Source organism: Babylonia areolata, chromosome 18 (genome assembly GCF_041734735.1).
Source record: "Babylonia areolata isolate BAREFJ2019XMU chromosome 18, ASM4173473v1, whole genome shotgun sequence".
In the NCBI taxonomy this organism is placed as follows: domain Eukaryota; kingdom Metazoa; phylum Mollusca; class Gastropoda; order Neogastropoda; family Buccinidae; genus Babylonia; species Babylonia areolata.
This window is the reverse complement of record NC_134893.1, coordinates 34,885,807-34,910,980: the sequence shown is the minus strand read 5'-3', so window position 1 is coordinate 34,910,980 and position 25,174 is coordinate 34,885,807. Positions and strand designations below refer to the sequence as shown.

The window sequence follows — 25,174 nt, the reverse complement described above, 5'->3', positions numbered from 1 at the left end:
AGCAGAAAATTGTTAAAGATCCAGTAATCCATGTCAACGTTCAGTGGGTTATGGAAACAAGAACATACCCAGCATGCACACACCCCGAAAGCGGAGTATGACTGCCTACATGGTGGGGTAAAAACGGTCATACACATAAAAGCCCATGCTTGTGCATATGAGTGAACGTGGGAGGTACAGCCCATGAACGCAGAAGAAGAAGATACCAAAGAGGATTTTTCTGCAGAATTTCTTCCACATAGGTTAAATACATGCTATACATGGGACCTCAGTTTATCATTTCATTTCAATGGATAGCATCCAGACCACCACTCAAAGTCTCGTGGAGTGGGAGAGAGTACTGGCAAGTGTGGGGTTCTTCTTCTTCTTCTCCTTCTTCTGCGTTCGTGGGCTTCAACTCTCACGTTCACTCGTATACACGAGTGGGCCTTTTACGTGTATGACCGTTTTTACCCTGCCATGTAGGCAGCCATACTCCGCTTTTGGGGGTGTGCATGCTGGGTATGTTCTTGTTTCCATAACCCACCGAACGCTGACATGGATTACAGGATCTTTAACGTGCGTATTTGATCTTATGCTTGCATATACACACGAAGGGGGTTCAGGCACTGGCAGGTCTGCACATATGTTGACCTGGGAGATTGGAAAAATCTCCACCTTTACCCACCAGGCGCCGTCACCGTGAGTCAAACCTGGGACCCTCAGATCGAAAGTCCAATGCTTTAACCATTCGGCTTTGGAACCCATCAAGTGTGGGGTTCAAACCTGTACACTCAGATTCTCTGGCTTCCTAGTCTGACATGTTACTTGTTAGGCCCCAACTCCATGTGGTCATGAGGAGTTGTGAAGCTCAAACTGATCAGTGGAATATGTTTCGTTTTTGTTTTTGTTTTTTATCAACTTGCTGCATTAATTGCAGCTTTCTAGTAAGTGTTAGGTATTGTGTGTGTGTGTGTGTGTGTGTGTGTGTGTCTTAGAAATCTGATAATGACACTGTTTACATGGACACTGTTGTATATTAGACACGATGAGTCTGTGTGTGTGTGTGGTTGTGTGTGTGTGTGTGTTTATGTGCTTGTGTGTGTGTATGTGTGTGTGTGTGTGTGTGTGTGCGCGCGCGCGAGCGCATGTTTGTGTGTGTATGTGTATTAGAATTCTGATAATGACACTGTTTACGTGGACACTGTTGTTGTGTTTCAGGCATGATGAGTCTCTGTGTGTGTGTGTGTTTGTGTGTGTGTGTGTGTGCACGCGCGAGCACATGTTTGTGTGTGTTTGTGTGTGTGTGTGTGTGTGTGTGTGTGTGTGTGTGTGTTAGAATTCTGATAATGACACTGTTTATGTGGACACTGTTGTGTTTCAGGCATGATAAGTCTCTGTGTGTGTGTGTGTGTGTGTGTGTGTGTGTGTGTGTGTGTGTGTGTGTGTGTGTGTGTGTGTTAGAATTCTGATAATGACACTGTTTACGTGGACACTGTTGTGTTTCAGGCATGATGAATCTCTGTGTGTGTGTGTGTGTGTGTGTGTGTGTGTGTGTGTGTGTGTATGTGTGTGTGTGTTAGAATTCTGATAATGACACTGTTTACGTGGACACTGTTGTTGTGTGTCAGGCATGATGAGTCCAAGATCAGGAAGGCTTACTTCAAACTGGCACAGAAATACCACCCTGACAAAAATCCTGAAGGAAGGGTGAGTCTGTTCTGTTGTTCTCTTTTTTTCATTTACTTCTCATTCTTTGTTCCTGTGTGATGCTACTTAGCATGATAGAATAGAACAGAATATGTCTTTATTAACAAGTGTACCAGGGTTACAGGGAATATTGGGGGGGATAGTACATAACAAGGTACGAACATAAATTGAAAATCGTACACAAACACAGATACAGTAGAAATTAGGATACATACAAGTGCATATCAATATAAAAACTTGTACGTACTCACACATGCATGTACTGCACACACACACACACACACACACACACACACACACACACACCACCACACACACACTATCTCTCTCACTCTCTGTCTCTGTCTCTCTCTCTCTCTCTCTCTCTCTCTCTCACACACACACACTCACTCTCTCTGTCTCTCTCTCTCTCTCTGTCTCTCTGTCTCTCTCTCTCTCTCACACACACACACACACACACACACACACACACACGTTTGAACAGAAGCTGCATATTACACATGGAAGTGGATGATGACTAGATCTTCAGGTAGATGGTTGTTGATTATTATTGATTGATGATTGTTGTATTGTGTTCTGTTGTATTGTATTGTATTGTTTCTTTGTCACAACAAATTTCTTTGTGTGAAATTCGGGCTGTTCTCACAATTTAGAGGATCTGACGGCATTGTATTTTATTGTAGTGTGGTGGTGAAGTGTATTGTAGTACAGTGTAATGTAGAGTAGCGTAGGGTAGGGTAGTGTATGTAGTGTAGTGCTCTTTGTCACAACATTTTTGTGTGTGAGGTTTGGGATGCATGCTGTCTGCAGTGAGAGCTCATCGCTTTAGTCCAGCGCCATCCAGGAAATGTTTGAAGAAGTGAGCAAGGCATTGGAAGGCTAAATTTTTCTATTCAAAACAATACAAACAAAACAATTTACAACATTTTTTTTATGATCTTCTCCCAGGAAATATTTGAAGAAGTAAACAAGCCCTTGGAAGGCTAATTTTTTTTTCTATCCATTGAAAAAATTATAACATTAAAAAAAAAAGATTTTTCCAGAAATGATTTAAGAAGTCAACAAAGCCTTGGAAGGCTAAATTCTTCCGTTGAAAAAAAAATTGCTATATATTGTTATATGATTTTCTCCCAGGAAATATTTTAAGAAGTAAACAAGGCCTTGGAAGGCTTTTTTTTTTTCTATTCATTGAAAAAATTATAACATTTTAAAGAAATGATTTTTCCAGGAAATGTTTGAAGAAGTTAACAAAGCCTTGAAAAGCTAAATGTTTCTATTAAAAATAAATATTTACAACATTTTTTATGATTTTTTCCAGGAAATGTTTGAAGAAGTTGACAATGTCTTGGAAGGCTAAATTTTTCTGTTCAAAAGATATTTACATTTTTTATAATTTCTACAGGAATTGTTTGAAGAAGTCAACAAAGTCTTGGAAGGCTAAACTTTTCTATTCAAGAAACTATTTACAACATTTTAAAAATAATTTTTTGTCGAGGAAATGTTTGAAGATGTTGACAAAGCCTTGGAAGGCTAAATTTTTCTATTGAAAAAATATTTACATTTTTTATGTTTCCTACCAGAAAATGTTTGAAGAAGTCAACAAAGGCTTGGAAGGCTAGATTTTTTCTAAAAAAAAAAAGGTATTTGCAACATTTTTTATGATTTTTCCAGGAAATGTTTGAAGAAGTCAACAAAGGCTTGGAAGGCTAGATTTTTTCTAATAAAAAAAAAAAGGTATTTGCAACATTTTTTATGATTTTTCCAGGAAATGTTTGAAGAAGTCAACAAAGCCTTGGAAAGCTAATTTTTCTGTTCAAAGAAATATTTACATTTTTCTTGATTTTTTTCCAGAAAATGTTTGAAGAAATTGGCTAAACCTTGGAAGGCTAAAAAAAAATATTTACAACATTTTTTATGATTTCTACCAGGAAAAATGTTTTAAGAAGTCAACAAAGCCTTGGAAGGCTGATTTTTCTATTCAAAGAAATAATTACATTTTAATTATTTTTTTCCATAATTAAATATTTGAAGAATTCAAAACCCTTGGAAGGCTAAATTTTTCTATTAACAAAAAAAAAAGATATCTACAACATTTTTTATGATTTATTTCCAGGAAATGTTTGAAGAAGTCAACAAAGCCTATGAGTTTCTATGCAGCAAATCCAAAGTGAGCGAAGGACCTGATCCACAGAATATCGTTCTGATTCTGCGCGCCCAGTCCATCCTCTTCTCCAGATACAAAAAAGGTCAGTGTGTGTGTGTGTGTGTGTGTGTGTTTGTGTGTGTGTGTGTGTGTGTGTGTGTGTGTGTGTGTGTTTGTGTGTGTGTGTGTGTGTGTGTAAATGTTTGTTTGTATTTGTCATTTCAAACAGTAAATAGAGTAGAGAGACCTGAATGATATGGTAAGGGAACGAAAGGAAGAATATTGAGCAAAGTTCCTCATCTCAGTGTTTCTTCTTCTTCTTCTTCTTCTTCTTCTTCATTCGTGGGCTGCAGCTCCCACATTGACTTGTATGTACATGAGTGGGCTTTTACGTGTATGACCATTTTTATATATATATATATATATATATATCAATAACCATCTACCTGAAGATCTAGTCATCAGCCCCATCCATATGTAATGTGCAGCTTCTGTTCAAACGTGTGTGTGTGCATGCGTGCATGTGTGTGTGTGTAGTGTGTGCATGTGTGAGCATGCACAAGTTTTTATACTGATATGCACTTGTACGTATCCTAATTTCTACTGTATCTGTGTTTGTGTATGATTTTCGATTTATGTTCGTATCTTGTCATGTACTTCCCTCGCCCCCCCACCCCACCCCCCCACCTCCCACAATATTCCTTGTGACCCCGGTACACTTGGTAATAAAGACATATTCTGTTCTATTCTATTCTATTCTATATGTATGTGTAAATTAAAAACATATTTTAAAATATATGGCAGTGGGTTGTGGTCATGTGTTGACCCTGGGGTTGAGCGGCATGGACCACACAGACTGAAGAATGATAACAGTGCAATACATTATGTTGTTCTGTATTGTGTTTTGTTGCATTGTATAGCATTGTGCTGTATTGTATTACAGTGGAGTGATGGTTTAGAGGTAATGCGTCCGCCCAGGAAGCGAGAGAATCTGAGCATGCTGGTTTGAATCACAGCTCAGCTGTCGATATTTTCTCCCCCTCCACTAGACTAGTCGTGGTCTGGACGCTAGTCATTCGGATGAGACGATAAAGCAAGGTCCCGTGTGCAGCATGCACTTAATGCACATAAAAGAAACCATGACAACAAAAGGGTTGTTCCTGGCAAAATTCTGTAGAAAAATCCACTTCGACAGGAAAAACAAATAAAACTGCACGCAGGAAAAAATACAAAAAAAAGAAAGGGTGGCGCTCTCTGTGTAGCAACTCGCTCTCCATGAGGAAAGCAGCCCAAATTTCACACACAGAAATCTGTTGTGACAAAAAAAACAAATACAATACCACCAGGCCACCACCCCACTAATCGGTGTCTGTATTTCAGAACTTGAGCCCTTCAAATACGCTGGCTACCCCATGCTGATCAAGACCATACAGATGGAAACCAGCGATGATCAGCTGTTCTCCAAGTCGGCTCCCCTCCTGTCGGCAGCAGCAGAGCTTGCTTACCACACAGTCAACTGCTCCGCTCTCAACGCTGAGGAGTTACGCCGAGAAAATGGCATTCAGGTGTGTGTGTGTGTGTGTGTGTGTGTGTGTGTGTGTGTGTGTGTGTGTGTGTGTGTGAATGTCTGTGTGTGTGTGTGTGTGTGTGTGAATATGTGTGTGTGTGTGTGTGTGTGTGTGTGTGAATGTCTGTGTGTGTGTTTGAGTGTGTTTGTGTGTGTGTGAGTGTGGTGATGGGGGCACTCTAGTGAGAGGCGACTGGACACATTTTGTTAACAATTTTATTGTTTTATCAACAGTTTCTCTTTATAGATGATGAAAGTATTCTTGTATCTATTATTGTTGTCTTGGCTGTAATGCTGTTTAGCTATGTAATAACGTAAGTCGCTGAATTAGCGTTTGTAACTGTCGTGTTTTTGTTTTTTTTGTATTATTGGTTTCTTTCCTTCTTAAGTTATTACTTGTTGCTGTTTTGATTCGTGTGATCATTCCAAATGTATACAGGTTGAAAAAAATAAAAAAAATACACACACTTTTGAAGTTGGAAAGATGAAAGAGAAGTTTCTTTTTTTTTTTTAATTCATTTTTCAAGCAATAAGACCAACAGGCTTGATAAGAATGTGCTGTTACTCAAGAACATATCTTTTCAGAATGTGTGTGTGTTTTGTGTATGCATGCATTCATCTGACCATGTATGTGTGGGTGTTTGGTTTTATGATTAGGTAGATGATATATTAAGGTTACTCACTCTGTGGCTGAGGTGACTGTGTGTGCATTGTACACGTGGGATGATTGATACAGAAATTTTACCTGTGGTCACAATTTTTATGTAAAATTAATAAACAATGATCAAATGATTAACAAATAGTAAAGAGTGGTACCTCTCTCCACACACAAGGTACACAACTTCAAGTCAGTCTTGCTTACGCTACAGATTCAGCTAGCACACAGGTAAATAAAAGGTACATTGGAACAAACCCAAACACTTTCTCAAGTTGAAGTTGTGTATTTTATGTAAAATGGGTTTGTTTTTTTTGGTTATATTTTAGACATGTGGTGTGCCTTGAGTTTTACTGTATTTTAACGGAAGGTAAAACAGAAATAAACTTTTATTCTTATCTTAAAGAATGGAAATGATTATGTCTGATGGTGGATGTCTGCAGCGTTTATTATTTTTGAGGTGTTTGGTGGCAGGTGCTTCATGAAGCCTTCACCAGGTGTGTGAGCGTGTTGAGTCAGTCCAGCACTCCTGATGATCTGGCCGTCCAGGTAAATAAACCGTCTTTTTTGTACTTCTTTGCCACACTGCATTCTTGCTGCAGGGGTCCCAAATGCTGCTGTAAATTGTGGCTGACAATGCCGCTATCTGTTGTGTGCTTTTGTATCAGTTGGTCATCGACATGCCACTGTTTGTTGTGTATTGGTTGGTCATCAACATGCCACTATCTGTTGTGTATTGGTTGGTCAATGACATGCCACTATCTGTTGTGTATTGGTTGGTCATCGACATGCCACTATCTGTTGTGTATCAGTGGTCATCGACATGCCACTATCTGTTGTGTATCAGTGGTCATCAACATGCCACTATCTGTTGTGTATTGGTTGGTCATCGACATGCCACTATCTGTTGTGTATTGGTTGGTCATCGACATGCCACTGTCTGTTGTGTATTGGTTGGTCATCGACATGCCACTATCTGTTGTGTATTGGTTGGTCATCGACATGCCACTATCTGTTGTGTATTGGTTGGTCATCGACATGCCACTATCTGTTGTGTATTGGTGGTCATCGACATGCCACTATCTGTTGTGTATTGGTTGGTCATCGACATGCGTCTACCTGTTGTGTATCAGTGGTCATCGACATGCCACTATCTGTTGTGTATTGGTTGGTCATCGACATGCCACTATCTGTTGTGTATTGGTTGGTCATCAACATGCCACTATCTGTTGTGTATCAGTGGTCATCGACATGCCACTATCTGTTGTGTATTGGTTGGTCATCAACATGTCACTGTCTGTTGTGTATTGGTTGGTCATCAACATGTCACTGTCTGTTGTGTATTGGTTGGTCATCAACATGTCACTGTCTGTTGTGTATTGGTTGGTCATCAACATGTCACTGTCTGTTGTGTATTGGTTGGTCATCGACATGCGTCTACCTGTTGTGTATCAGTGGTCATCGACATGCCACTATCTGTTGTGTATTGGTTGGTCATCGACATGCCACTATCTGTTGTGTATTGGTTGGTCATCAACATGCCACTATCTGTTGTGTATTGGTTGGTCATCGATATGCCACTATCTGTTGTGTGTTGGTTGGTCATCGACATGCCACTATCTGTTGTGTATTGGTTGGTCATCGACATGCCACTGTCTGTTGTGTATTGGTTGGTCATCGACATGCCACTATCTGTTGTGTATTGTTTGGTCATCGATATGTCACTATCTGTTGGTGAAAACTTGCGTGAACTGTATACAATTACATATGTAACCAGAAAGAGGAATTGATAGACAAGGAAATTTGGAGGATGGAAAGAAAGTACCAGAATTGAATTAACTAATCATAAAATCAGCTGACCCAATGAAAACAGAGAGAGTCCAGTGTCAGAATACTTACAGGTACTTTCAGCCTGTTGGACATTTGGATAAACTAACAACAAAAACAACAAAAAACACATTATGGAATGACCAAAAGAAAGGCAGTTTTAATTTTTTTAAATATGCTGTTACTTAAGAAACTGTCTGTGTCTGTGTGTGTCCGTGTGTGTGTGTGAGAGAGAGAGAGTTTCTGATCAATGTTGCATCTTGTACTTGTCAAAAAGTTTCTACCCATAATGCACCAGTGTCATCTTAACATATTGAAGCTTGAGAGATCTGAATTTTGTCGGTTTTAGTTTCAATCACAGTTTGTCAAGGAGGACAAATCCATATACGTGAAACCACATCTGCTAGGTAGATGCCTACCCAGCAGCATAAACCTAACATGCTTAATCAGGCCTTGAGTGCATACATATATATTTGTGTACCTATCAAAGTGAATTTCTCATACAGAATTTTGCCAGAGGACATGTATGTTGCCACATGTTCTTTTTCAGTGTGTGTTGCACATGGGACCTCAGTTTATCATTTCATCTGAATGGCTAGATGCTATGTTTGATTTCCCAGTCAAACTTGGGAGAAAAGACTATACTGAGATTCAGATCCAGACCCATACAGACACTGTATTGGCAAATAAATGTCTCAACCATTCTGCTGCCATCCTTCTTAATTGTCATGTTACAGAAGGACATGATTTGGAAAGTCTGATTATACACTGCGACTGCAGTCTGACAATTATTGTTGCCCTATACTTGATACTGTTGGAGATACTTTTGGAGGGATGTCAGTGGTACAGGCCCAGTAAAGCACACACAAAAAGTTTTTGTACATTGTTGTCAAAAGCTGGTCACTGCCTGTGTTTCTGCTTGGGTTCAGTTAGATTTTCTTTCTTTTTATTGTAGCCGTGCTCTGAGTGGTTCTAGCATAGCGCTTGGTCACATTATATATATATATATATTTAAAATCACGTTTGAGTTTTGAGTTGGAAACTTCCACTTTGGAGGAGGAGGAAGAATTTTGTTTAAATGGCCTGTCACGCATACCAGTGAGTGTAGACTAGGTTTCAGGTTTCCGTCATGTTGAACGGTACTTTTACAATGTGATCTTTGTGTTGGCAGGTGTGTTTGAATGTGTCCAAGTGTTACACTGTGGCTGCTCAGTTCGAGGCCTGTCGGGGAAAGATCCTGGAGTGTTCTGGTATCCTTCAGGATCTGTGTAGGATCCTGTACTTCAAGGTTAGTGGTGTGACAGTATTGTATTGCATTGCATTGTATTGTGTTGTATCGTTATTCTTTGTCACAACAGATTTCTCTGTGAGAAATTCAAGCTGCTCTCCCCATGGAGAATGTATTGTTGTATTGTATTATTTGACTATTTTGTCACAACAGATTTCTCTGTGAGAAATTCAAGCTGCTCTCCCCATGGAGAATGTATTGTTGTATTGTATTGTATTGTATTATTTGACTATTTTGTCACAACAGATTTGTCTGTGTGAAATTCAGGCTGCTCTCCCAATGAAGAGAGAACGTTCTTACAGTGACAAAATATTGGTGAGTGTGGGATTCGATCCTGTATGTTGAGACTTTTTCTCTTTTTTCCCCCACTCAGAACGTGGCACAGCTGTGTGTAGTGGTGACGGATTGTGTCAGTGATCTGTAGCAGTGCCGTGTGTCAGGGCTGTGTGGTGTGTCAGTGATGTGTGTCAATGCTGTGATGTGTCAGTGCCGTGTGATGTGTGTTTTTCCGCTCAGAACCTGGCACAGCTATGTGTGGTGGTGACGGAGTGTGTCAGTGATGTGTAGCTGTGCCGTGTGTCAGTGCTGTGTGGTGTGTCAGTGCTGTGTAGAATGTCAGTGCTGTGGTGTGTCACTGCCGTGTGATGTGTATTTTTCCCCTCAGAACTTAGCATGGCTATATGTGGTGGTGACGGAGTGTGTCAGTGATGTGTAGCAGTGCCATGTTTCTGTGGTGTGTCAGTGCTGTGTAGCAGTGCTGTGGTGTGTCAGTACTGTGTGGTGTGTCAGTGCTTTGTGATGTGTGTTTTTTTCCCCTCAGAATCTGACACGAGTATGTGTGGTGGTGACAAAGTGTGTTAGTGCTGTGTAGCACTAGCAGTGCCATGTGTCAGTGCTGTGTGACGTGTTTTTTCCCCCTCAGAACCAGGCACGGCTATGTGTGGTGGTGTGTCAGTAGTGTGTCAGTGGTGTGTCAGTGCTATGTGGTGTGTCAGTGTTGTGTCAGTGCTGTGGTGTGTTTGTTTTTCCCCTCAGAACCTGGCGTAGCTGAAAGTGGTTGTGGTGATGAAGTGTGTCAGAGTTCTATAGCAGTGTCAGTGTAATGTGTCAGTGCTGTGTGTTGGTGTCAGTGCCATGTGTCAGTGTTAGTGTCATATGCCAGTGTAATGTCTCAGTATTGTGCATCAGTACCCTGTGTCAGTGCCCTGTGTCTGTGATGTGTCAGTGCTGTGTGGTGTGTGTTTCACCCTCAGAACGTGGTGCGGCACAATACAGTACCTTGTGTCAGTATTGTGCATCAGTGCCCTGTGTCAGTGCTGTGAGTTGGTGTCAGTGCCATGTGTCAGTGCTGTATTGTAATGTGTTGTTTTGTATTGTATAGTTTTACTCTTTTCTCACAGAGTAACAAAATACTGGTGAGTGTGTGATTCGATCCGATACACAATATTTTTTTTTTCTCTCTTTTTCCTCTCAGAATCTGGCCCGGCTGTGTGTGGTGGTGACGGAGTGTGTCAGCGCCTTCTGTGTGGACATCGCCCTGCAGACCCAGCTGTTCCATGCAGGAGTGCTCTGGCACCTGCTGCCCAACCTCTTCCAGTACGACTTCACCCTGGACGAGGGGGGCGTGGAGCGCAGCGAGGAGAGCAATCAGCAGGTGTGTGTGTGTGGAGGGAGGTGGGGGGACAGGGGGGGTTGTGTTTCAGGAAGGGTGTGTAGGAGGAGAGAAGGGGTCGGTGTGTGTGTGTTTGTTTCTCTGTGTGTGTGTGATTGTTTGTGTGTGTGTGTGTGTGAATGTTTACCTGTGTCTGTGTTTAAAAAGTGAAGGATTGAAAGCTGGATCAGTCAGTGTGTGTATGTGTGTGTGTGTGGTTTAGTTTTTTGTTGTTGGTTTGTTTGTTTTTATTTTTGTGTGTATGTGTGTATTCACCACCATATCTAGTCAATTCGTTGTGAAGAAGAAGTTATGTCTTTCAAGCAAAAGGACAACAGAATTGGCATGTGTGTTGGTGACAGGAGGCAGCCAACCAGCTAGCCAAGCAGAGCGTGTGTGCCTGCGCTCGAGTGGCTGGATACAGTGGGCCCCGGGGACAGGGTGAGGGGGGCACGCCACCTGACAACCCCACCATCAAGAAAGCCCTCATGGCCTTGCTGACACCCTACCTCGCTCGAAAACTGGCCAACCCCAATCCCTCAGAGGTAAAGAGTGTGTCTGGTTAATTAACTCATTCTACTCCAGGTGCGAGATAACTCGTACCATGATAACTTCCCCTGTGGACCAGGTACAAGTATTCTCGTTCCAGCACACTATTCTAATTTCGTTTATTCTTGCTTGGTACACAGTTGGCATTCTAAACTGAACTGTTTACAGATTTCAAAAGCATGAAAACAGAGCTTTGTTTGACTGATTGAATCAACAATTTTTGCGGTTTTAGTGAACCACCCGGTTATTTCTGCAGTGGTGTCATGTAGTTCTGGTCTGGGGGAGTTGCAGCAGGCATGTAGCTGTGGGGTAGAATGAGTTAAGTTTCTTTCTTTCTTTCTTGTTGATGTTCTCATTTGGAGTTTTTGTAGCATTTTTTTTTTTTTTTTTTTTTTTCAACAGAGAGGGGTCATTAACCCCTTGTCCAACTCTCCTCATTTTGCATCCAGGCTTGGGATGGGCATGGGCAGAGTTAAAGAATCTATGTCTGCTTCAGTTCTACTTACTGCCCATTTTGCCCATGTGGCATGTAGGGCAACAGTGCAGATCCACCACTCCTGTCTCTGTCGGGGCCTGTCACTGAATGGTGCCCCAAATGTGCTTCAGGTCTTGCGTTCTTGTTTCAGTTTCAAGGAAGCATCAGAGCATGCGGACTGATTCATTTACTTTACACCACATCCACTTAACCAGCCTGACTTATGCATAAAATGAGTGCATTGGCCTTGAAAGTCTATGCTTAAGACAGGAAAACAGCAGTTTGTATTACACTTTGGGATTTGGAATTTAGTAAACATCGTGATGCACAAATTGCTGAAGGCAGAATTTCAGGGGTTATCATGTAAATGACCATGTTCCATTATGTGTTTTTTGTTGTTGTTTTTTTTAAATCCAGTGGTCACTTATTTTTCTTTTGTTGTTTTCATTGGTTTCATTCAGATATGATAATGAATGCCTTTGCCTGTAATGTGCAATTCATTGATGTTGCAGTATTCTTTGAAGTACATTTAAAAACTGTGGAATCCTGTGTAAAATCAGAGATATCCTTTGGTAATGATATCTTCAGCTTTTCACATACTGTCTGTGACATGTTTGTGCATGAAATTGTGAGGAGTCCCCTGCATTCATTCAGGTATAGTTACTTCAATTCATAGAAAAAGAAAAACATGTTTTAAAAATCTTTCGTTCCTACAGCGGTATATGTTTTAAATGCCTCTTTGCACTGACTATATTTGACTTTCACACAGTGTGATTTATATTTGATTATCTTGTTATTTACAAAATTCAGCTTTTATTTGCATGCCTGTGATCTATATCTAGATTTTATGTGCCTTAATCCAATAGATGAAGTGATTTATTCATTTAGTACTTTATCATATGAATTATTTACCATTCTACATATAAAATAGTCTTAATCTGCAACTTATTTTTTCTTAAACTTGCATTGTGGCCCTGGATGAGTGTGTGTGTGTGTGTGTGTGTGTGTGTGTGTGTGTGTGTGTGACTGTGTATTTCTTTAGGTTTCCTTGTTATATATGTATAATCAAGTTTAATTTTGTGATTAAGACTTATCAGCTAATGTATTTGCATGTCAAATCTTGTATTTATATTGTTAACACGTCGACTGTGATGTTGATGGTGCAGCGCCCTTCCGTCCCTTACGCCCAACTATTTCCCACCATGTTGATGTGAGTGTTGTAATTTAAAATGAGGGAATGAATGTCTTCACTTCTAAAAGTTAAAATAAAGGTTTATTTTCTTTACAACAAGCCTGAAGGCGAATTTCTTAACTTTGTATTAGACAAGAAAGTGATTGATTAATTGATTGATTGATAGATGTTTGATATTTTCCCAGCTGCTGAAGATACTAAACAGCAACACAGAAAACCCATACCTGATCTGGGACAACGCAGCAAGGGCACAACTCACAGAGTACTTGGGAGACAACCAGCAGAAAATGATTCGCAATGTAAGCCGCACTGTCATCCTCTTTTTTTTTGTTTTTGTTTTTACTATGTGCGCGTGTGTGTGTGTGTGTGTTTGTGTGTGTGTGTGTGTGGTTTTGCACTCACTCCACTACCCCCTACTTTCTTAATCAGCTGCAGTGTGTGTGTGTGTGTGTGTGTGTGTGTGTGTTGCGTTGTCTGCTATGCAGGCGTTTCGTTGTTTCTTGTTTGTTTCTACTTCTGTGTGTTTGTGCGTGGGTGATGCTGTGAAAACACAACATAAGTGTGGAAATTTTTATGCACCCTATATCAGTCAGCTTCCCAGCCTGGCGTGTTTTGGCCTGGCTGCATCAACAGGGATAGGGGCTTCACTTAAGTTACAATTTTTCAGCATCTGCTCAACCAATAGCTGCCAAACTTCAAATAATGATTGGAATGTAATTTTGACATGTACTGGTAAAGTTTAAAGGAAATGGATATGATATTCTATTTGTAAATCTAACTCAAAAACTCAGAATGGTAAACATTTTGGCTCTTGTTTAACAAAGTGTATTTTTTAACGCTCTCTTACAGACCAGTTATCCATTAATATTAATTTAAACCTTGCTGCTCAAAAGAGCAATCATATTGCAATAAGTGTGCCTGATTCGATAGCTATTACTTGCATATTTCAGAAGTTACAGTGAAATGTTTGATCTACCCGCCTGATCTACGCTGACTCAGCAGAGCCTCTGCAGAGAGGAGAAAAGAAATAGAAAGGGGGTACATTACTAAGTAAAACAATAATAACTCTTTAACTACATGACCAAGTACCACCAAATGTTGCATGCTTATAGAAATATAATCTTGACAGGGGATGCTGAAGTCCCCAGACAAGAGATGCAATATTTTTCTTATAACTTTGCATTAAAAACATAAATAGTAAGATGTCAGCTCCTCACAATGTCGAAGGTTTGGGCTATCTTCTTGACCCAAATGTCCACCACTTTGTTCAGATCAGTTGCTAATTTTGTGTCAGATCATCATTATCTGGAAAGAATTCACTGCCAGAGTCCATCATAATTTCATCAAGCATGTCCTGTACAGTAAGCCTTTGTTTGATGCTTTGCCATGTCGATGCGGAAAACCGGGTAAAAGACACACTAGTCATTCGAACTTTGGAGCGAAACTTTGCATGCATATGAGGAAGGAAGTTAAGTTCCAGTTATTTCCCTTCCCTAGCAGTTTAATGTGAGCTGACAAACTGGTTTAAGTGACCGGGTTTCTTCGCCTGGCAGCTGTTCGAGCTCAGGTGGAGAATGGCTATCAGCGGCGCCCACCCAGAGGGCAGGTGCAGAGTTGAATAAGTTAATATGTCATCACTCCACTCTTTCATGTCAGTATCTAATCTAAAGGTTGGCTGACACACTCTTTTTGTTTTTTTTCTGTTTCGTTTTTTTATTTCCTTCCGCCCTGCCCATTTCATCTTATTGGCATTAACCTTACACCATTCTTCCAGAATCCACTCAGCCTCCCTGAAAAAAGCAACTGACACTGAAGCTTTTCATCCCTGTGTTGTGGATGTTGCAGGGCGAGTGTGATCCAAGCTTTGGAGCAGACTTTGAGTTTGACATCCACGCCAAGGAGCTGATTGTGGGGGAGATCTTTGTCAGAATTTACAATGAGCAGCCCACCTTTCCTCTGGAGGTAATCATCAGGAGAAACAGTTTCAGTTTCAGTTTCACTTTCTCAAGGAGGCGTCACTGCGTTCGGACAAATCCATACACGCTACACCACATCTGTTGAGCAGATGCCTGACCAGCAGCATAACCCAACGCGCTTAGTCAGGCCTTGAGTGCATGCTTACATATTTGTGTACCTATGAAAGTGGATTTCATTTTATTGTATTTCGCCAGAGGACAACACTCTCGTTGCCATGGGTTCTTTTTCAGTGCGCCAAGTGCGTGCTGCACACGGGACCTCGGTTTATCGTCTCATCCGAAAGACTAGACGCTCAGTTTGATTTTCCAGTCAAACTTAGGAGAAAGGGCGAGAGCGGGATTCGAACCCACACCCTCACGGACTCTCTGTATTGGCAGCTGAGCGTCTTAACCATTCTTCCACCTTCCTGCACTGGAAATGGCTTATTTACAATAACAAGTACACACACCCATAAATGCACCCACGCACACATGCACGCGCGCACACACACACCACACAGAGAAACACACACACGCACGCACGCACAGAGAAACACACACACACACACACACATGCATGCACTCACACACGCACACACACACACATACACACACACACACACACTCACTCATACACGACACATACATACTCTCTTTTCTGCTAGGTTTTCAGTTTTGTACTGGCAGTTTGATTTTGTTTTTAAAAGATCAGTTCGGAGTGGTTTATGGATAGTGTGCTGTATAAGTATCCATTATTTTTATTGTTGATGTTTTGTTATTGTTGTTGTTATGATATCATATTGTAGTGCATTATATTGTGCTGTATTCATTGTATTTTGTACACAGTTGCATATACTGGATACTCACTATACAAGTCAATGCATCTTATTCATCCATGTGGAAATTGATAGTGCATGCATAGGTTTGTCACTCACCAAACACAGTGTCTCAGCCCACAGCGAAGTCCAACACACACACAGCATGACAAAGGATGGACCCAAAGATAGTGCATACATATTTACATCATTACACCTTCACAAATGTGACACACACACATACACATACACATACACTCTGTCACTCTGTCTCTCTCTCTCTGTCTGTCTGTCTCTCTCTCTCACCAAGAAGAAAACAGAAGCCATTCCATGAAAAGGTTGCTACCTCTAACAACACAACGCATGATGACACACCTATTGTGCCACGTTTGAGGTCATACATTGATGTGGTAAGGTATGGGGAGAAACGTGAATCAGGCAGCAGAAATTTTTTTTTTTTTTTATATAAAAGTAACAAAAGAACATCTGGTGACCTAACTGGTCAAGCCAGCATAGTGGTCAACAAGTGAAGACAACAGTGTCTGACCTAGGGCATGACATTACTGGCATCACTATGTGTCTTATTTCTTCTTCTTTTTTTTCAGGACCCTAAAGCCTTCACTATCCACCTCTTGGACTTCCTGGGGTCACAAGCACAGGTAATCATGGCACCTGAAAACTGCATGTGAAACAAAGTGGGGGTGGGGGTGTGTGGGTGTGTGACTGAATCCTGACTGAATGACACAGGAACTGAATGAGCACTGAAGGACAGCTGTCAGTTGGCTTCTCGTCTTGTCTTGTCGATAATCGTGTGGTAATCCCTATACAGGGCAACAATCCACAACAGGGGGGTGCGCTCTAGATGACTGATGTCTGTGTGTGACCGTTAAGCCCCCTAGTTCAGCCAGGGGAACCCGGGCCCCACACAACATCAGTCAAAAAAAACACAACAAAAAAAGACCCTGTCCTGTAGCTATACTGAGCCTGAGGCTCGCAGCCAGGACTCAGTCCTGGTCTTGAATGACTGAGGGGAATGGCTGAGATTATATGGTCTGGAATCTGGTTCCACAGGTGAAGGGAAGAAGGAATGCCTGTGGGAGTCAGTGCAGGAGAAGGGTACCTGTAGTTTTTCTTTGTGGCCTCGGACTGTTCTAACTGTCCGCACTAAAGTACCTTCCCGGGGTGCCACCTCAACCAAACCACCCATGATCTTGTACATCATGGTGGCCTTGGCTGCAGTGCGGTGCAGTTTGAGGGGGTTGAGTTTCAGCCTGGTGATAAGCTTGGTTGCACTGGTGGTGGGGCGGAAGTCATGCATAAGTCGCGGGGCTGATCTGCGATGCACCATCTCCAGGTTGGTTGTGAGATACTGTTGCGGGGGGTCCCAGACTGGTGCAGCATGGTAGGCAGCCTGTTGTGTAAGTATCAGTATCAGTTTCAGTAGCTCAAGGAGGCGTCACTGCGTTCGGACAAATCCATATACGCTATACCACATCTGCCAAGCAGATGCCTGACCAGCAGCGTAACCCAGTGCGCTTAGTCAGGCCTTGAGAAAAAAGAAAGCCAACAGCACCCGGTGTTCCCAGGCGGTCACCCATCCAAGTACTAACCAGGCCCGACGTTGCTTAACTTCGGTGATCGGACGAGAACCGGTGTTTTCAACATGGTACGGCCGTTGGCAAAAATCGCTGTCCCCGGCGGGGAACCGTAAATGACACCTGACTGAGGATAGGTGCTAACATAAGTATCCATATCAGTCCATGAATCAACCAATAGTACATGTACACACCTTTTTATCATACTTTTTTTTCTGTTCTGTTACATGTACTGTCTAAGAGTAAGTGAAGTTGAGAGTCTCACTGAATCTCTTCTGAAATCTTGGCTGTAATTGTTGATGCCATTTTGGAACAGTTGTGTACCAGTTTCAGCAGTTCGATTTGTGCATTGCTCTTGTTTTCTGAAGCACAGTGGTCGTCCCTGATTGAAACCTTGGATTGGTCATTCAGATGAGAGGATAAACCGAGGTCCCTTGTGCAGCATGCACTTAGCACACTTAAAAGAACCCACGACAACAAGAAGTGTTGTCCCTGGGAAAATTCTGTAGTAAAATCCACTTTGACTGGAAAACATATATTTGTATTTGTCTTTGGATTTCTTTTTATCACAACAGATTTCTGTGTGAAATTCAGGTTGCTCTCCCAAGGGAGAGCACATTGCTACACTACAGTGCCAGCCTTTTTTTTTTTTTTTTTTTTTTTTTTTTTTCCTGTGTGCAGTTTTATTTGTTTTTCCTATCGAAGTGGATTTTTCTACAGAATTTTGCCAGGAACATCCCTTTTGTTGCCATGGGTTCTAGCATCCAGACCACCACTCAAGGTCTAGTGGAGGGTGAGAAAATATCGGTGGCTGAGCCGTGATTCAAACCAGCGCACTCAGATTCTCTCGCTTCCTGGGCGGACACGTTAGCTCTAAGCCATCACTCCACTTCATACACTTGCAAGCAGAAAAAAGGGGGTGTGTGGGTGCTGCACTGTTGTGTGACACAGTCAGCAGCTGATTTAGCTGGAAGCTATAATCGACACGAAACAGTCCTACAAAGTTTCATAGTCTTTTAAGAACCCCAGGCTGAAACGCAACTGGATCAGTTTACAAGAACAAACAGCCCTCAAACCCATTGGAGCCCCCATAGCCACTGTTTATTCCTTTTCTGGACTCAACTACACATAGTCCATCTGAAGCAATCACCTGCTCACCCCCGCCCTCCTTTCCCCTATTCAAGCCCCAATAACCACTGGGTTTTTCCTTTTCTGGGCTCAACTATTCATAGTCCTGAAGGAATCATCTGCTCCCCATGCCTAACCCCTCCCAACCTATTCAATCCCCCTTAACCATCAGCTACACATAGTCCTCCCCCCGAGCCCTCCCTCCCCTCAAGCCCCAATAACCACTGTTTTTCCTTTTCTGGGCTCAAGTACTTATAGTCCTTCTGAAGCAATAACCTGCTCACCCCCCCCCCCCCCCCCCGCCCCCCAACCCCCTCTCACTCCCCTCAAGCCTCAGTAACCACTGTTTTTCTTTTTCTGGGCTCAACTAGTAGTTGTGAAGCAATCACCTGCTCACCCCCCCCACGCCCCCTCCAACCCCCTGTCACTCCCCTCAAGCCTCAGTAACCACTGTTTTTCTTTTTCTGGGCTCAACTAGTAGTTGTGAAGCAATCACCTGCTCACCCACCTGTGTGTGCAGTACCTGCACTCCATGCTGATGATGCAGGATCAGAGCAAAGGCAGCACTGACCAGACCCAGCGACTGGCTCAGATCCAGATGGCTTTGGAGGCTCTGCGCAACATCATCAGGGCCAGCCCAGGTACGTGCTCCATCCTCCTCCCTCTAGAGTTTGAAAATGGTGCATCCCCTAGGAATGGCTGTGAGACTGGAGGATTTGCTGGTTTTGATGATGAAAAACATTTCTACCAGACTTGCTTGCATACATGTGTCTTAAAGGTGTTGTTGTTTTTTATTTGTATGTCACACACACTACACACACACACACACACACACACACACACACACACACACACACACAATCACACGCTCAGGCATGCAGCATGCACCTATCCCTTCACATAAACAGTTTTATGATAATTATTGAAGATGACAGATTGTGTTTTACAGGTGTCGAGGCAAAGTGTATCGGTCATTTCAAGTTGCTGTTTGCTTTCCTTCGCTTGGAAAAGTGTGGTCCCTTGCAGCAGTTTACTTTGGAGGTAAGCAGTTGTTTTTTGTTGTTGTGTTTTGTTTTTTGTTTTCTAATTCTTTCGCCATGGGTAACGTTATTCAACTAGACAGTTCACCACCATACGGGTCATGGTAAATGGACTGTTTTCCACATTGTATTAAAGTTTCCCCACTGCAGCCAACTTTCCCACGCAAAAGAAATTGACTAGCCTTACGCCATTGATAGAGTGAACATCAACAGGAATCATGTTTCAGTCCATCTTTGGTCGCTGGGTCATGTGCTTTGTTGTAAACTATGATTAGTTTTCTATTTCTAATTTTGGTATATTTTTATGCTTGTTTCGTTTGACATTGTTGGACTGGAGTTGTGATACAATAAGTGTGTATTGTTATTGTAACCCACACACGCCCAAAAGGATAACATTTCTTTGAATCTTTGAATAGCCAAATGGTTGAGTCAAACTTGTGTCGGCGCCTTGTAGGTAAAGGGTGCAGTTTTTTGGGGTCCTTCAGATTATCAGATGCAGATCTGCTAGTGCCTTAATCCCCTTCATGTTTGAACACTGCTAAAGATCAGATACTTCTTTTATTTTCAAATAGGCGCATTAAGATCCTACAATCCGTGACAGTGTTTGTTATGGAAACACAAACATACTCAGCATGCACACAATAAAAAATGGAGTTTGGTTGTCTGTATATCAGGGTAAAAACTGTCATACATGTAAGAGTACACTAGAGGAAATGATTGAATGTAGAACCAAAAGTGCGTTGTCTGGGGGGAATGACACACTGTCTTTATAGTGCATGTTGTTTGATGCAGCAGGTGTTGAACTGTGTGACTGTGAAACAGGACTGTGTTAACATGGTCTTCATAATGTGTGTATTTTGATGCTGCAGGTGTTGAACTGTGTGAATGTGAGCCAGGACTGTGTCAACACTGTGTTTATAACATGTGTTGTTTGATGTTGCAGGTGTTGAACTGTGTCACTGTGAAACAGGACTGTGTCAACACTGTCTTCATAATGTGTGTAGTTTGATACTGCAGGTGTTGAACTGTGTCACTGTGAACCAGGACTGTGTCAACACTGTCTTCATAATGTGTGTAGTTTGATGCTGCAGGTGTTGAACTGTGTGAATGTGAGCCATGACTGTGTCAACACTGTCTTTAAAACGCATGTTGTTTGATGTTGCAGGTGTTGAACTGTGTCACTGTGAACCAGGACTGTGTCAACACTGTCTTCATAATGTGTGTAGTTTGATGCTGCAGGTGTTGAACTGTGTGAATGTGAGCCATGACTGTGTCAACACTGTCTTTATAATGCATGTTGTTTGATGCTGCAGGTGTTGAACTGTGTCACTGTGAACCAGGACTGTGTCAAGGATATCGCTGCTGCTGATGTGCTGGGTTACCTGCTCTTCTCCCTCTACAGCGTGCACCCCTGTAAGTACACCACCACCACCACCACCGTCATACTTCTCGCTCTCTGTCTTCATGTTGCTGGCTGGCACACAGACAGGCCCGTCCCTTAACGTCTGCACTTACACCTTACTTTCTTACCACGCAGTGTGCCTTCTGTACAGCAGCGAAGAATTGCCACTCTTGTCTTGGGGCCAGAGTCCTGTCACACACTCACAGTAGTGTTGGTTTCTTCTGTTGTTGTTTTCATTTATAACAAAGCTTCTTTTTATAGGACCGGGTTGTTAGACCTGTGCCAGACTCCCGGCCTGGGGGATCAGTGGGTTGGCTCTTTGAGGGGGCCTCTCCCCTTCCATCTGTCCACCTTGGGTGGCCCTACCAGGAGCATTTGAATATCAGATGTCAGTGCAATCAAGTTGTTGTTTGTTTTTTTTTTTTAGTTGTGAGGCTTTGTTTTTATGGTTGATTTGTGTGTCAAATGAAGCAAATTATTATTGTGTTTTGCAAACAAACAAAAATCTTATTATTGTGTTTTGCAAACAAACAAAAATCTTACACAGGCTGTACTTAACATATGCCTGAATTGAAAAATAGTTATTTTAGTCTGTGTTGATTTCTTTTTCTACGTTTTTTGCTTGATAGCAATGAGTCAGTGCTAGGTAAGTTGTCTAATTTTGTTTACAAACTAAGGAACGTACGATTTTAAGATTTGTGTTCCTTTTTGGTTTCTTTTTGAAAACAGCATACGCGAAAGGTAAGCGTTTAACTTCTCTTTCCTAAAAATGAAATAAGGTGAAGGGTCCCAAAGTATCTTACCAGTTCACTCAGACAGTTCTTCGCTTCAACCCTCCTCCGTCACATTATCCATCACCCACCACCCTTCCTGTATTTCCTTCCGCTACTCAAGCTTGTGTTTTCATATATTGTTCCCTGCCCCTTTTCCATCGAGTCTATCCCACCCCCACACCCCCTTGCCCCCATCCTCTCCCTCACTCCGGTCCCTTTCTAACTCTCCACCATCTGTCTTCAGCTGTTTCTTCTGTCCCTTCTTCTGGGGTTGTTTTTTTTTTTTTTTGGGGGGGGGGGGATGTGTGGGGGTTGTTGTGTTTTTTTCTTCCATGGTTCCTGTCCGTCATTCTTTCACCTCTCCATCCACACCTGCTTTCTGTCTCCGACATCTCAGTCTATCTTTGACTCTCAGACCCTTTTTGATCACACCCTATTCTTTACTGAACCAGTTCTGAATGCTTTACTGATGCATGGGAGGCATGTTGTTTGCATATTGGGCACATTTGTACTATACTTCCTGAGCCGACTGTCTGTTGCAGAGGTACTGTAAACTGCCTTGTAAGCATCAACCCCCCCACTATTCACAAACTTCACCGTAATGTTTGGGGGTGGGTGTTCACTGGGTACTTTAGTTTCGCTGAGAGTCTGTTCCATTGCTAAGTTTCACCATACAACACTGGCTGGACTGGGAGCTAGAAAATAAAATGCTAAATACTGAAACAAGACACAACATCATGGAATAATTTCATGCCCTCACCTGGTTTTTCAAACACAGATCAACATCTTATTCAGGCGTTCTATTCTTTATCTCTAGATCTACATCTGCACTACTTTTGTCCAGCAGCACAGTCACAAATAGCAAACTGAACTATCATTAGTTAACTTTTTTTTTTCTTTTGTTTTAGTGAGGGGTGGGTGTTTACAGGGTTTGCTCAGTATTCCAATTTATGTATTCTTTAATTTGATGACTTACCTATTTCTTTATGTATCCCGGTTTGTTTGTTTTTCTTTTTCTTTTTCTCAGGGCCTGACTAAACGTGTTGGGTTATGCTGCTGGTCAGGCATCTGCTTAGCAGATGTAATGTAGTGTATATGGATTTGTCTGAACATTGTGATGCCTCCTTGAGTTACTAAACCAAACCAAACCAATCGCTTACAAAGTTCAATGGGAAGATTTTGGTCCATGGAGGCATGATGGAGTGATGGCCCAGAGGTAACGCATCTGCCTTGGAAGCGAGAGAATCTGAGCGCACTGGTTCGAATCCCAGCACAGTCGCCTGTATTTTCTCCCCCTCCAGTAGACCTTGAGTGATGGTCTGGACGCTAGTTATTCGGATGAGACGATAAACCGAGGTCCCGTGTGCAGCATGCACTTAGTGCATGTAAAAGAACCCACAGCAACAAAAAGCTTGTCCCACGCAAAATTCTGTAGAAAAATCCACTTCAGTAGGAAAACAAATTAAAAAAACTGCAGGCAGGAAAAAATACAAAAAAAAACGGTGGCGCTCTCAGTGTAACAACGCGCTCTCCCTGGGGAGGGCAGCCGGAATTTCACGCAGAGAAATCTGTTGTGACAAAAGAGAGTAACACAATAACACACAATATGATAAAATACAATTTTAAGTGACGTAGAGACCAGTCCTTGATCTACAGGCTCTTGAGCAGGAAGAGGAGATATAGACTGGACCTGTAGAGGCTGCGCGGGCATTTGCACTGGGAGGAATGCTTTGTACGCATCATGGAAAATTTGGGAAGAATACGCCGACATGTTTATTTTCTTGTATTTTTTCCAATGCAGCTGCCTTTTCTGCTTGGTTGCACTTGGGAGGAATGCTTTGTATGCATCACAGAGAATCAGGAAAGAATATGCAGACATTTTTTTTTTAAATAATTTTTTATGCAGTTGTCTTTTCTGCTTGGTCGCTTAATGGGTTTGATTGTGGATTTTATGTATTGGAGAGTAGACAGAGCAGAGTTCTATTTGTCTGCATGTTGGTGTGTGTGTGTGTGTGTGTGTATGGGTGGGTGGGTGTATGTTGTTTATGCATACACATCCACACATGCTTGCGCACACCCACACATGTGCATGCACACATGTACACACGCTCACACACACACACGCATGCATGCATGCATGCATGCACACATGCATGCACACACACACACACACAATCGCAATTACAAATGCATACATACATGTACATTTAACCAGTTCATTGCACTCTCTCTCTCTCTCTCTCTCTCTCTCTCTCTCTTTCTCTTTCTGTATCTCTCTCTCTTTCTCTCTCTCTTTCTCTTTCTGTCTCTCTCTCTCTCTCTCTCTCTCTCTTTCTCTCTCTCTTTCTCATTTTTACACTCAGAATCATCTCTTGCTCTTTGTACAGCTTACTAGTATGGAGCCAGTTAAAGTATCGGGATAATTGACCACTGTAATTCATAAAGAACTGGGTCGATTACAATGCCTAACATACAGTAGACTTGTGTTATCTGTGTCCAGCCTAAGTGAGAGAAAAAAAAATACAAAAAGGATTTTAGAATCATGACTTTCAACCTATGATTTGTCAGGAATGATAAACAAGTGCAGATTTTGTGGACATATTATTTTGTATACCAGATATACAGTGTTGGTGTGATATTGTTTGCTGATCATCAGGAGAGTGTGTGTGTGTGTGTGTGTGTGTGTTTAACAGGTCAGCTTCTCACTTTGGAGACCCTGTTTGCCTTGATGTCCAGTACCAAAATTGTCAAAGAGGCTCTTGTCAAAGGTATTTGATTTTGTTTATTTTTGGGAAACGTTTGTGTCTGTCTGCCTTTCTGTCTGTGTGCTTTCTTTTTGTTTTGTTTTTTACTTTTGTGTGTGTGTGTGTGCGCGCGCGTGTGTGTGTGTGTGTGTGTGTGTGCACTTCAGTTGCATGCAGGTCATGGAGTACCATTATTTTTTTTCTTTCCTTTTCTTTTTTCTTCATTTAGTGCTTCATGTGCCTTCTTCATTAGCAAAGAAAAAAAAAAGATTTTCTTGGTCCTTTTTTCTATCAATTTTCCATTCATACACAATTGATGTTTTTCCAGGTGTTTTTTTTTTTCTAATTGTAGTCAAAGTACTATTATCATAAGTATAAGAAGCGTAAGAAATTTGATTTGTTGGCCGAGTGGAGTTGTGGCCAAATGGTAACATGGAAGTGAGCGAGAGAATTTGAATGCATGGGATCTAATCCCGCACTCACCAGAATTTTCTCCCCCTCCCACTAGATCCTGAGAGGTGTTGTGGACACTTGTCACTCAGATGGACGATAAGACGATAAATCAATGTCCCATGTGAATCATGCATCAAGCACACATAACAGAACCTATAGCAACAAAGGGGTTGTCCCTGACAAAATTCTGAAGAAAATTCTGAAAGGGAGAAAAGCACATTTGCAGGCAGAAA

The 25,174-nt window shown here is 41.9% G+C and overlaps 1 protein-coding gene and 1 non-coding gene across 4 annotated transcripts in view; one reads left to right on the top strand and one right to left on the bottom strand.

Moving 5' to 3' along the window:
* Positions 1 to 25,174, top strand: part of LOC143292708 (dnaJ homolog subfamily C member 13-like) — an 88,742-nt gene that overhangs the window by 46,094 nt on the left and 17,474 nt on the right. For 2 of the 3 annotated variants that reach the window (XM_076603224.1, XM_076603225.1), the window contains exons 34-47: positions 1,611 to 1,689; positions 3,803 to 3,935; positions 5,213 to 5,397; positions 6,529 to 6,603; positions 9,053 to 9,169; positions 10,644 to 10,823; positions 11,183 to 11,365; positions 13,222 to 13,335; positions 14,882 to 14,998; positions 16,412 to 16,465; positions 19,050 to 19,170; positions 19,479 to 19,570; positions 20,883 to 20,982; positions 24,438 to 24,512. In XM_076603224.1, the coding sequence (XP_076459339.1) occupies positions 1,611 to 1,689; positions 3,803 to 3,935; positions 5,213 to 5,397; positions 6,529 to 6,603; positions 9,053 to 9,169; positions 10,644 to 10,823; positions 11,183 to 11,365; positions 13,222 to 13,335; positions 14,882 to 14,998; positions 16,412 to 16,465; positions 19,050 to 19,170; positions 19,479 to 19,570; positions 20,883 to 20,982; positions 24,438 to 24,512 (1,625 nt within the window). Of the gene's footprint in view, positions 1 to 1,610; positions 1,690 to 3,802; positions 3,936 to 5,212; positions 5,398 to 6,528; positions 6,604 to 9,052; positions 9,170 to 10,643; positions 10,824 to 11,182; positions 11,366 to 13,221; positions 13,336 to 14,881; positions 14,999 to 16,411; positions 16,466 to 19,049; positions 19,171 to 19,478; positions 19,571 to 20,882; positions 20,983 to 21,700; positions 21,832 to 24,437; positions 24,513 to 25,174 lie in introns of those variants that run through there. The other variant, XM_076603226.1, reaches the window with a different exon arrangement.
* Positions 17,368 to 17,486, bottom strand: LOC143293187 (5S ribosomal RNA). The gene has a single exon (XR_013056740.1). It is a non-coding gene; the product is annotated as a 5S ribosomal RNA (ribosomal RNA).